The 13,452-nt window shown below is 33.0% G+C and overlaps 3 protein-coding genes across 3 annotated transcripts; 2 read left to right on the forward strand and 1 right to left on the reverse strand.

The window, feature by feature from the left end:
• Nucleotides 1-207: 207 nt before the first annotated feature.
• LOC145120456 (protein PHR1-LIKE 2-like) lies at nucleotides 208-3,276 on the forward strand. The gene is made up of 6 exons (XM_079056280.1): nucleotides 208-686; nucleotides 1,572-1,648; nucleotides 1,932-1,986; nucleotides 2,124-2,202; nucleotides 2,340-2,409; nucleotides 2,754-3,276. The coding sequence occupies exons 1-6, from the start codon at nucleotides 488-490 to the stop codon at nucleotides 3,117-3,119; spliced, it is 846 nt and encodes a 281-aa protein (XP_078912406.1). The 5' UTR covers nucleotides 208-487; the 3' UTR covers nucleotides 3,120-3,276.
• A 120-nt stretch (nucleotides 3,277-3,396) lies between these two features.
• Nucleotides 3,397-8,212, forward strand: LOC145120457 (Calcium-binding EF-hand family protein). Its single transcript, XM_079056281.1, has 5 exons — nucleotides 3,397-3,613; nucleotides 4,014-4,256; nucleotides 7,423-7,625; nucleotides 7,701-7,875; nucleotides 7,955-8,212. Exons 1-5 carry the CDS (start codon nucleotides 3,610-3,612, stop codon nucleotides 8,065-8,067), a joined length of 738 nt encoding a protein of 245 aa, XP_078912407.1. The 5' UTR covers nucleotides 3,397-3,609; the 3' UTR covers nucleotides 8,068-8,212.
• Nucleotides 8,213-8,320: 108 nt separating this feature from the next.
• Nucleotides 8,321-9,184, reverse strand: LOC145121911 (ethylene-responsive transcription factor ERF062-like). The gene has a single exon (XM_079057593.1). It carries the CDS (start codon nucleotides 9,182-9,184, stop codon nucleotides 8,321-8,323), a length of 864 nt encoding a protein of 287 aa, XP_078913719.1.
• Between the last annotated feature and the right edge of the window lie 4,268 nt (nucleotides 9,185-13,452).

Raw genomic sequence — 13,452 nt, forward strand, 5'->3', positions numbered from 1 at the left:
ATTTCACAATTACATATGTTAAAAAGTCGAGAATGAAGTCTCGAGTATACGTTAAGAATATGTACTCGTTTCAATTTAAAATGCTTCTACGAATGGAAAAGTCTTTATTATTATTTTATGATTTATGAAAAGCAATATTTTTTTTGGCGTATTTTATATTTTATTAGGGTAGGGAGAGTGATAGGACTCCTCATGCCATGTTCTCCATGAGTAGTCTTTCTTCACTAAAAAACTAAAATGGCGAACTAAATAAGAATTCCATAAAAATATTGCAGGAGAGAGTACACACAAAAGCGACAGATTAAGACAAGTGAAGAAGACGACATAGCTGTCTCTCTCTCTGTCTCTCTCTCTCTAAAACATGCTTTTGGGCATCTCAACCCCCTGGCTCTTCTTTCCATTCATCTTTCGGGCCCTTTTTTGACCTCTTTATTCTAATCTTCTACAAACCCTTCAAAATCAAAGCGTTTTTGAACTGGGTTTTGAAATGTATTCAGGGATTCACTCCATTTCGTTGGACGGAAGTAGTTTAGGGCATGGTGAGTTTCCTGGTCAGTTAGACGCTAACAATTTCGTCGGCGATCCGTGTTTGGTGTTGACCACGGATCCGAAGCCTCGTCTCCGGTGGACGGCGGAGCTCCATGAGAGATTTATCGATGCCGTTACTCAACTTGGTGGCCCCGATAGTGAGTATTTTATTGCTAATTTCGAGTTCCATGATTATCTTGTTCTGTAATTGTGGAGCTTTTCTATTCGTTTTTGGTTACTTTATGATATAATTATATGATATAATCATATAGCACCAGTTTATATATTTTTCTAGGGTTTAGCGAACCTCCCAAATACATTATCTGGGACCAACATGTTACTTTTATCGTCATCAATTCATGGTGGAGTTTCATAAATAAATCTTTATCCACAATTTCATTTGGAAATCATTAGGGCTATCATCAAAAGACAAGTTATATCTTCTCTCTCTTGAACAAAGGGGGAATTAAAGTAGTCATTTTGAGGTCTTACTTGCTTTTTCCAAAGTGATTATTGTTAAAATAAAAACTGGATAAAAGGTAGTTAAAGATAAGCTAGGGACGTCGCTTCTTCAAATCTAATTATTTGACCATAAAATTGGAATGATCAGCTTTTGTTAGATTATTTTGACTTGACAAATTGAAGAATTTTTTGCAGTTTGTCATTTCATGAAGAGAAGATTCTTTTTTTATTTGAATCTTGTTATATTGTGTTTAGATATTTAGTGAGTTTATTCTGTTAAATAACTTATTATAATCCACTTAGTTTTTGGCATGTTGCTAACTAGTGATGTATAGTAATTGCAATCTGAAACTTGGTTGGAACTTTATTATGTATGTGGTCAATGTCGAATGTTGACTTGGCTTAATGTTTTTTGATATCATTTGTTCTGATGTATGCGAGTATGCATATAGTTGAATGTGAATTTTGAAGTAAAATAAATATACTTGGTTGAAATTGCACAAAGTCAATAATTTCTCACAATAGATGACCTATCCTATGATTCCTATCCATAATAACTATGTTTCTTATACGTATTTTAGAAGCAACTCCAAAGACAATCATGAGGACAATGGGCGTAAAAGGCCTCACCCTTTATCATTTGAAGTCACATCTTCAGGTTTGTCAAATTCACTACTTTCAAATATACTTTTTTTGTTGCATTTCGCATAGGTGATTATGTGATGTTGAATTATCAGAATCGGAATCAGATAATATTTGGATGTGTTTCTGTTGTTTGAAGTTGTAATAATAATTAATAAATAATCACTTCTGAAACATGTAGGAAACTATGATTATTCACAGAAGTAATAGTTAAACAAGGGCATATAAGTAATTTTACTCTACCATAAGCCAAAGTAGGTTAACCAAACCTAAAAAACTTATGTTATTTGATCTTGCAGAAATACCGGCTGGGGAAACAATCTTGCAAAGAGTTAACAGAGAATTCCAAAGATGGTAATGACTCTATGACCCCCGGTATTTCCATTTATAAAGACCAAAATACCCTCGTTATTATATATAATATATTGGTATTTATTTATTTTTTAGTTACAATCTTGATTCTCTAATAATGGACACGGTTGGATTTATAGCATCTTGCATTGCTGAGAGTCAAGACACGGGTTCATCCACAACATCATCAACAAGAATGATGCCACAAGATTCAAATGAGTATGTTGAATTTAGGGTTTCATTTTCATTTTCATTTTCAAAAAAAAAAAAAGTTGAATTTAGGGTTCTTATTTCTTAACACGTGGTGTTGTATGATCATGTGTGCTAAACCTCATTAATTGTTTGTTTTACAACAGTGGCTTCCAGGTTACAGAAGCTTTGAGAGTGCAAATGGAAGTCCAAAGAAGATTACATGAACAACTAGAGGTTAGTTTTTTGAACACCTTCTTTTCCTTTTTCTTCAAATTTGTAAACATGCCAAAAAGAAAATGTTGAAATGCCACAATTTCATTAACTAGTAACAAAGTTTCACAATTGTTCACTTTTGTGAAATTTTGTTCTATTGTAAGATTTTGTTGTAGCGACATCAATACTAATATTTATTTATATTCATTGTAGTGATTATAGCATTAATGTCTTCTCGACCAATAATGAGATTGCTTAGAGAAAAAAAAAATTGGATTTAAAAACTTAATAATACATCTGGACTCCAAATTTACTTTTTAAAAAAGTTATTCATAAAAAAATATATTATTTGTAATGATTTTCAGGTTCAACGTCGACTACAGCTTCGAATAGAAGCACAAGGGAAATATCTTCAATCAATTTTGGAAAAAGCATGTAAAGCTCTAAACGATCAAGCAGTTGCAACAGCTGGATTAGAAGCAGCTAGAGAGGAGCTTTCAGAGCTTGCAATCAAGGTAGCCAATGATTGTCCGCCATCTGTCATCCCAATCCCTTCATTTCCAGAAGTTGCTGCTTATCTTGAAAATGGAATCGCACCCAGTGTTGACAGCTGTTTGACATCAAACGGGAGCCCTGTTTCACCAGCTGTTCTTAAGAAGAGACAACGGGCCATGTTTAATGGTGGAGATTCTTTGCAGTCGACCAGAATTGATGATGTTTGGATCGCTTAAGTTAATGCATTCAATTTCTATTTTTTTTTTCTTTTTCTGTTTTGCTTTTGTTCTATCTTCAATTTGGGATCACCGATTGTTCTCGATCATTTGTAACCTTAGTTGTTGTGAATTGCAAAACAAGAAACTGATTGTCTTCAATCGATTTGGGTTCGTATGGTTTTTGTTTTGTGGGTCTCATTTTCAGTGGAAAGAATTATAAAATGAAATGGGTAAAGCGAATTTGACATTAAGAATGAAATGATTACGATGAAGAATGTGGTTTAAATGATATTAGTGGGGCGTTGTAATATCTTCCTCCACCTTCGAGATTTGAATCAGGGAAGAATTTTTAATTCAAAAGTTGGAAGACCATTGTCGATTCGCTTTTCTAGAACCAGATTCTTTCATCTTTATCCTCTTTTTCCCCTCTTTATGTAAGCATTACTTACTCGAACAAATCTATCAGTTCGACAGTTCCTCCATCTCTCTTCAAATAATCGAAGCTTCAATGGGTAAGTATCTTCATTTTCATTAACTGAATTCTCTTTTGTTTAACTGTCTTGCTTCTGTTCTCAATTGTGTTTCGCTTGTTACTAATTATAAACCTGAAACCCACGAATCTAAAGTATGGTTGATATCTAAAGTATGGTTGATGCCCACCAAAGGTTTGATCTTTTGTCTGAATGATCTTCCCATGCTGTAACTTGTAGTTCTTAGTTATGTTCATTGATTTTGTCACCCTATTGAACTCCAGATGTTAAAATCAATAAATTCATGGATTTATAGCAGATTTCTTAGTTTTCATTTAACTGAAAACCTGAAATGAAAATGTCAATCTAGTGCTAAAAATCTGATCTAGGTTTGAAGGATTAGTGATCTGAAATGGTAATTTATGAATCCGTTTTCTTAAAGGTACACCTCAAACACTCACTTCCTTCAAGTCGTTGTCGAGTAAAGTTGGGGGTATGCTATGTTGTTGCAATTCAGTGAATCGCTATGAGAGGTTGGACAATAAACTTGAAAGAAAAATGATGGAGGTCAAGCAAAGTAGCTTACAAGGACAAACCAGTTTTAGATCTATCAACAGCATAATCTTGAGGTTCCCTCGATTCAAAGAAGGATTAAAGGAGATTCGAGGCGTTTTTGAACTATATGGTAAGTTCATCAAGATTTTCCCTTTTACCTTTCCATGTAAATCCGTTTAACGCCTCAAAACCGAAGTTACAGACTACCCCACTAACATATTCACCAAGTTAAAATCATGATTAAAGTTATTGGTAACACACATAGATACATAGATCTAATGTTATAAACTACTCCAATAACCTTCAGATCAACCTAAAACCTTGATAAAAGCTATTGGTAGCCCATATAGATCTATGTAATATTCCAACATTAAAGTTACCGGATGAGTATAATACCACGTGGATCAACTTTTAAAGTCTTCTATTAGACTAGCCCAAAAATCTATAAATCAAACTTAAAACCATGATAAAAGGTGTCTTCCACACAAAACTTTTGAGAACTTTTGTGCGTATTCCACACGGAACTTTTTACAGTTTTTAGTAGCTTTTAACTTTTAGATTTTAAAAAAAAACTTAAAAAGAAAAACTTCTTTCGTCAGTAAAAGCTTTTGACTTTTATTTTAAATAAAAAACTCATAATCGAAAAACTACTTCAAGTAGTTTTTGGTTTTTATCTAATTTTACAATTTGAAAAGTTAAAAGATTCTTTTGCCGAACACTTCTACGCAATTAAAAGCTACAACTTCCTTTTTTCATTGAGTTTTGCCAATCACCCTTTAGCTTTTAGTTTTTCCGAAAAGCTCGGAAAAAAAAGCTTAGGTTCGGCAGTAAGAGTTTTTTAACTTTTATTCTAAGCAACTCATCATTCAAAATCTATTTCAAGTAGCTTTTAAGAACTTTTAGTTTTTGATTTTTACGTAAGTTTATACAAAAGCCAACAACTGTATTTTCTAAACACTTTTATACAAATAAAAACTACATTTTCCATCTTTCAGCTTCCCATTAACAGATTCCACCTTTGGACTACAACTAATTTTGTTAAACAATCCCAAAATATATCGGTAGCCTACAAAGATTCATGCAACTGTCTAAACCCAAACTTTTATAAAAAGCCAATAAGAAATCAGATATTGGTAATTACGTAGATATGTGTTACATCCCAAACCCAAAGTTGTATCCTAATACTTTCTCTTTCCCAAAATTATTGTCCACATACAAAAAACACAAACAGATTAAGGAAACATTAATTACCACTAATTTTTTTTAAATGAAATGACAATTATATCTTTTTGTTGTATTTAATTTCATGATAGTTGCATTTAATTCAATAATAGTTTAACTAAAAATAAAGGGTATTTTAATAAAAGTGATATTTATTTTTAGAAGACAAAACTGCACAAGTAGTCTATTAGCTGAAAATTGCCACTTTGGTCAAAAAAGATTTGGACTAATACCAGAGGTCCAAACTTTTCATTTTGTTGCGAGTTTGGTTCAGTTTTCTATAAACTTTTTCATAATGACTATTTTGCCCTTATTTTTTTTTCCTTTTTCAGTTTTTTTATTATTTAAATACTTTTTTTGATTAAAAGAAAAAATAAAAAAGAAACTTTGCATTTTCTATTTTATTTTTATAAATTTTGTCTTTTTATAACAAAATAAAAAAAATGAAGTCTCTCTCTCGTTTAGTGTTACCGTTCATCGGAAACACAATTTCACTCGTCCGGAATCCCACCAAGTTCTGGGACCTTCAATCCGCCATGGCTAGATCCTCTGACATGGGATTTTCCGTCAACTATATAATCGGAAGATTCATCGTCTTCATCCGCTCTACCAACCTTTCCCACAAAGTCTTTGCTAACGTCAAACCCGACGCCTTCCACCTCGTCGGCCACCCATTTGGTAAAAAGCTTTTCGGCGAGCATAATCTTATTTACATGATGGGTCAAGAACACAAGGATTTACGACGCCGTATTGCCCCCAACTTCACCCCTAAAGCTCTTTCAACTTACACACAGCTTCAACAAGACATCATCCTCAAACACCTTAAATATTGGATGGAGTCGCCGGAATCCATCATCCTCAAACACAGCTTCAACAATAAATCATGGATAGAGTCGCCAGAATCCTACACTAAACCCTTTCCTCTCCGGTTGCTCTGCCGCGACATGAATTTAGAAACCAGTCAGAATGTTTTCGTTGGCCCGTATTTGAGTGGGGATTCGAGGAAGAGATTCGAAGTGGATTGCAATTTCTTCAATGTCGGATTAATGAAACTACCGATTGATTTATCGGGAACTGCTTTAAGAAACGCTAGATTAGCAGTATCGAGACTCATCGAAACCCTCTCCGTTTGCGCGGAGGATAGTAAAACAAAGATGAAAACCGGCGAGGATCCTACTTGTTTAGTCGACTTCTGGATGCAAGACACTCTCCGTGAAATCGTCGCCGCGGAAGAAGCTGGAGAACAACAACCACCACCGCACAGCAACACCACCGAGATCGGCGGCCACCTCTTCAACTTCCTATTCGCATCACAAGACGCCTCCACCTCCTCCCTCCTATGGGCGGTGACGTTACTCGACTCCCACCCGAAGGTCTTGGAGAGAGTAAGAAAACGCCCCTCAATTTCTAGTCATTAAACGCACTATTTGAGAGAGAGATATTTCATTTTTGTTTTTTTTATTTTGTAATAAAAAATTATAAAAATAAAATAGAAAATATAAATTTTCTTTTTTATTTTTTCTTTTAATCAAAAAAGTATTTAAATAATAAAAAAACTGAAAAAGAAAAAAAAATAAGGGCAAAATAGTTATTATGAAAAAGTTTATAGAAAACTGGACCAAACTCGCAACAAAATGAAAAGTTTGGACCGCTGGTGTTAGTCGAAACTTTTTTGGATCAAAGTAGCAATTTTCAGCTAACCACAGGGACCATTTGTGTAGTTTTGTCTTTTTAGAAATAAACTATTATTTTAAGACAAACATGTACTATTAATTTGAAACGGATACAGATAGATTATAATAAACTTGGATACAGATAGATTATAATAAACTTCAAAAAAGAAAACGTGTATTATTAATTTGGAACTAGGAATTATAATAAAGTAGTATATACTTTTTTTAACCCCAATTACAGAATTGGCGCGGTAAATCTGATAAAGTAGTATATACTTTTTTAACCCCAATTACAGAATTGGCGCGGTAAATCTGCATAACATTCGAACCTAAAGTTACTAGGTTTAAGATTATCATTATAGTATTCACAATTCTTACTTGGGTAATTTTTATACTTTGTAGATGAAGATTCAAATGGAACCATCGACAACGAGGAGCTAAAACGATGCTTACAGAAGCTGCAATTTCAATGCACCGATCAAGAAATCGGCGATCTTTTCGTGTCATGTGACGTGGACGATAGCAACGGGATACAATTTAACGAATTCATTGTTCTTTTATGTCTGATTCACCTTCTCGCGGGTCCTTCTTCCTCATCTCAATCGGTAACCCTTTCTTCTTCGATCTCTTAATACCGATTCTGAATGAAATCCAACTAAAAATCAAAAATCGCGTTTCAGACATCGACAGTGGGGTCCCCGGAGCTCAAAGCAACATTCGATACCATAATCGAAGCTTTCTTGTTTCTTGATAAAAATGGCGACGGAAAGCTGAACAAGAAGGATATGATTAAAGCTATGAACGAAGATGACCCGATGGAGAAATCGCCTACGCGTATCACCAAAACCCGATTCAGTAATCCTATTGCTTTCAACTATTAAATGTTTTTGTGAGTTGATGCAAATTTTTGAGTTTTTGTTTTGAATAAATGCAGAAGAAATGGACTGGAATAAAGATGGGAAAGTTAGCTTTAGGGAATTCCTCTTCTCTTTGATCGATTGGGTCGGATTTGACTCCACCGATGAAGTGCCTGTAACGCCGAGTTGATTCCGGTGTACGACAATGGTGAAATTATCAGGCTTTTAGACTCCAAATCTTCTTCGTGTTATATGTTTTTAGTTCATATATATTCTTATTTCGTAAAAATACAATTTGAGTATTTACAATTTTTATAATATAGTTTTTGACAAAAGTGTCCCTTGTCAACAAGAATCAAATTGTCTCTCATTTAAATTCATTCATACTCTTATGCATAATTTTGGGCAATGAAGATCATTCATAAACATAATATGATACACAATCACAAATCAGAAACAAGAAGAGCATCCCAAATTGAATCCATGTCTAAAGACGGCATTCTACTAAGCTGAATCCCTTCTCTGGCATCTGGCGGCACCACCACTTTAACCTCTGTCCCACCTACAACCACCACGGATGCCGGTAAACCTGCCTCCGGCAATGGTGGTGCTAAGTCATCATTACCCTTCGTGTCCACCATCTCTCTTGACATGGCTTGCAACTTCGCTTTGAGCAAAGTTGCAGTGTCGCCGTTTATTGAGTTAGCTTTCAGCTGTTTTTTTAGATTTGGGAAGTTTAAAAACGCGCAATCACCTCTTAGAATATATGCAGCTGTATCATATGCAAATGCAGCATCTTCGGCTTTTTCAAATGTTCCAAGCCATACACGTGTCCGGTTTCTTGGTAACCGGATTTCGGCTACCCATTTTCCCCATTGCCTTTGCCTTACGCCTCTAAATAGCTTCCTTGGTGAACATATTGGAGCGCTTTCGAATGTCGTATTTAGAATATGTCTCCTGGTGTATTTCATTGGTTGAGCTCTGGTATTCAACCAATAATGATCGCTAGTTGACTTCTGGCTGATCTTTAGCCAATCTGTTGGTTGCAGATTGGCTACAACCTCGAGGTTTTGGATAAACCTTGAGGTGTTGGTGAATAAACTTGAAGATGGTATGGTGGCTTCTGCGAAGCCACCAAAATCTGGTGTCAAGAACGATAATATTGAACAATTGCCGCCATCGCTTGCTCCATGAGTGGCGGGGTTATATTGAGTGTTTGAAAGGTTGGAATCGGAAAATGTTTGTGAGGCTTCTAGTCTTTGATGAAAATAAGAAGAAACTTGTGGAAAAAGATTGTGATTCTCCATTATAATTGAAAGAGATGGGAGGTTCAAGTGGGGCAAAGATGTGAAGACTTTAAGGTAATAAGGTTTATATATAGGTTGATTACTAAAAGAAAACAAACCAACAAACCAACTATCTGCTTCATATTCTATTTAATCATAATAAAAAAAAGGGGTGGGATAGACTTACTTTTGAAGAAAAATGTAAATAATAAATTAACGTTTATTAATTGTGTTGAATGTTTATTAATTGTGTTTGAATGAATTTTTTTAGAAAACCTTTTTTTATATAACGGCAAACACAGTTCATTCACTACTTCAAAATACTTTATTTTGTCTCCAACGAACTTGAATCATCTTAAAACTTGTTTGAGATGCCTTTCCAATTACATCTTATATCGTTGGACAACAAGGCATTTGGTTGTTTTTAGTTATGTTATTAAATAAATCTTAAACACATCGTTTAATATGCATACCGAATAATAAAATGAAAGAACTCAAACTTGTCCAATATCTTATGTGTTATATGTCAAAGCGTTTATATACTGTTATATTTCTATTTGAAGTTTTTTTTTTTTTTTTTTTTTTTTTTTTTTTTTTTTTTTATCGAAATCATAATTGAGAACAATGATAAGTATATGTTTTTGTAAATTGGTCAAAATTATACTTTGAAGCAACATTTTTGATTTTATACATAGTCTAGCGGAACTAAAAGTTGGTCGGTCTGAATCAATTATTTAAAATCTAGGGTGACAATTTATGACACGACACGACAAAAATACACGAAACGAAACGAAATTGGGACGAAATTGAAATTTGAATTCGTGTTCGTGTTAACAGTAAAAAACACGACGTCGTGTCGTGTCGTGTTCGTGTTCAAAATTCGACACAAAATTGACACGATTTAGTAGTTCTTTATCGTGTTTGTCGTGTTATATTTGATAAAGTATTTATTAAATAAACTAGTTTTTAGTAAATATTATATTTGTCGTGTCGTGTCGTGTTTGTCGTTTTGTAATTCGTTCGTTTTCGTGTTAGTTAGACAATACACGACATCGTGTCGTGTCGTGTTCGTGTTACATAAAACTTTGTCGTATCGTGTCGTGTCAGACAGAAACACGAAACGATAGCACGATTTGCCACCCCTATTAAAATCTAATATTAAAAAAAAATATTATCTAGAGCTGTAATTAAACATTACCTTATACAACTAGATGTTTTAAATTGATTATTACCTGAAATGATTAAATCCAAAATTCAAAATGATGTATGCTCTCAACAACCTCCAACTCAACTCCACGCAAGCATTTGTGCTTGATAAGCTTTTCTATAGACCAATGGAACTTTCACACGTCATATACACCTTGAGCCTTTTTAAGTATATACGATGACAACTTTTATCTTTGTAGTTTATCAATTCTAGTATATCCTTTTACACATTTGATTCATATTAAAATGGATAATATATATTAAAATGGATAATATATTAAAATGGATAATATAGTTAAAACAAAAATTAGCATCTTCTTAAGTGTCAAACCCATGTTAACAAAGCAACATTATATCCTTCCAGGAATACTTTTGAATTAATAATTTACATAATTTAAATACCACATGATTTACTTATACAAATCAAAACACCATTGCAAATATAACATCAAATACAAGTTTTAAAGATTTAAGCTGACAAACATATCCAATGAAAATTTAGTGAAGATCCAACACTCTTTGATGTGTTCGATGATGTTTTCTTTTAGAAATTTTAGCATTTACTTTTTCTTTTTCTTTAGAAAAAAACTTAAATTTAAGAAAAGCTTTATTTGAAAGTACAAGTTTGAATTTTTAATTTTAAATAAAAAAACAATAGAAATTGTTCATTTTTATCCAACACTATATCTTTCTTTATTAATATATTCAAAATAAATAAAGACTAAAAGAAAACATTAAATTTAAAATGTTAATGAAAAAAACACAATTAAACAAATAACATCAAATAAAAAAAATAAAACTAAATAAATAACATCAAAATAAAAAAAATACAACTAGTTGCCCAAGTTGATTATTTAAGAGTTTGCAATATGTTCCACGAGTCCCGATGAAAAATAGTGGGTTTGTTACCCACATAATTTCTAAATAATATCTTGATTTACTTCTAGACTTTCTTGATCGGTTGGAAGATCATTTTTGGTGATGACATATTACTGGATCTTCGTCTATGAGAATTATATTGTATAATGTAATCAAACGTATATTATATTTCTAATTTTTATAGATGCACTACACATGTAGAGTTTCAAACTATAACGCAACGACTTATAAGGACACAAAAAGCTCATTCTACGTCCTTCTTTGTTGATTTCTTATGGTGTCCTAAACCTTTTTTTATTGTCGTCGTTTTGATAGGTAATTGTTTTTACCAAAGTTGATTACTAAATACTAGTTGATGTATTGTAGATGTGTACTTTTATAATAGATTAAAACCCATTTTGCCTTTAGCATCATAAAATAATCTAAAAATGGAAATTATTTGTCCATATCATCAACTATTTGTATGAATAGTTCCCTTTGCCTCCCAAATCATCTTCTAAACATCTCATCACTATATATATGAGAATATCAGCGGATTAATATTGCACAAGACAATCATGTGAAGCTTCACGATTTTTGATTACATGATTTCTTATATTTAATGATCCACTTGAACTTACACTATAATGAAAAGGGGAACGGAGTTTGAGCAATTTTTGACAAAATATATAAGTGTTATGGAGGACGGAATCGCTGAAGCACTCCAACCACGGCCGTCTCAATCGGTTTGGGGGCTCTAAGCGAACCAAAAATTTGGGGCCCCTTGTTAAATATGGAAAACTGAAAACTCAAATTCGTTCCAACAATCCAACTTGATTCACTGATTGTATATACTGTAGTCTTTGTAATCAATGAACAATGGAATAAAAAATTAGATAAATGAAAAAATAAGAACCGAAAAGTATTAACCCATGGAATAAAAAATCAGATTAAGAAAGATTCATTCTCGTTTGAATCTGCTAAAGAACAAGAGATGCTGTATAGTAAGACAACTCATAAACGATTTTGATTGAACATGGTCACTACCAATCTACCTTCGATCAGGATTTTTAAAACAAACATGATTTTGATCGAAAATAAATAAATTCTGATTCCATTCTAATTCCACAAACCAAAGCCAATAACCCTAATCAGCTTTAAGTATTAACCATAATTAGATAATCAAATGACAACATGACAGATAATGGAAAAATAAAAAGTGAAAAGTGAAAAAAAATTGCAAATATATTATCGTTTCAGTATCACTGTGAGTCTGTGACAACCTTCAATGGAGAATGAAGAAGCTGAGAATGGAGAAGGAAGAAGAAGAATTGAATGTAATGTATTTCAGCGGTTCCGACTTCAGAGTGTTCAAGCCGAGAATGGAGAAGGAAGAAGAAGAGCAGTAATCGTCGCTTGTACAATAACAAGAACAAAACCTCTTTTGAGGCGTTAGGCGTGCAGGGAATTGGATTTTTTTTAGGAATGGCCAAATGAAATATGGACGTGGTAATCGGAAATTGAGTTTAAGTGGGGCCCCTTAAAAGTGGGGGCCCTAAGCCCTATCTTTGTTAATCGACAAAACTGCAAAAATGGTCCCTATGGTTTCTTATTTTATGTGGTTATGGTCCAAACGTTTGAAAAATTGCAGATTTGGTCCTTTTCAACAAGTTTTATTGTGGTTTTGGTCCCTCATCCGTTAAGTTTAACTGGTTGGCTGTTAACTTTTTTAAATTGACAATTTTACCCTCAGGGACTGTCATGAGTATTAGTGACTTTGGTCCCTCATCCGTTAAGTTTAACTGGTTGGCTGTTAACTTTTTTAAATTGACAATTTTGCCCTCAATAATATAATATTTATTATGATATAAATATTATATATTAAAAATTATATGTATTGATATATAATAATTCAATAAAAAAGAATTGCTCTAACAAAATAAATTAAAAATCAACTAAAATAAATTAAAAATCCAATAAAACAATATTTATTAATATATAATATTATATATTAAAAATAATATCTATTAATATATAATACTTCAATAAAATAAAAAAGAATGTATGCAAAAATGGTCCTTATAGTATGGTAAAAGACAGAACTGCGAAAATTGTCCCTGGGGGTAAAATTGTCATTTTAAGGAAGTTAACAGCCAACCAGTTAAACTTAACGGACGAGGGACCAAAACCACAACACGACTTGTTGAAAAGGACCAAATCTACAA

The sequence above is a fragment of the Lactuca virosa genome, chromosome 6 (genome assembly GCF_052849685.1).
Source record: "Lactuca virosa cultivar CGN04683 chromosome 6, Lactuca_virosa_CGN04683_v6, whole genome shotgun sequence".
NCBI lineage: Eukaryota > Viridiplantae > Streptophyta > Magnoliopsida > Asterales > Asteraceae > Lactuca > Lactuca virosa.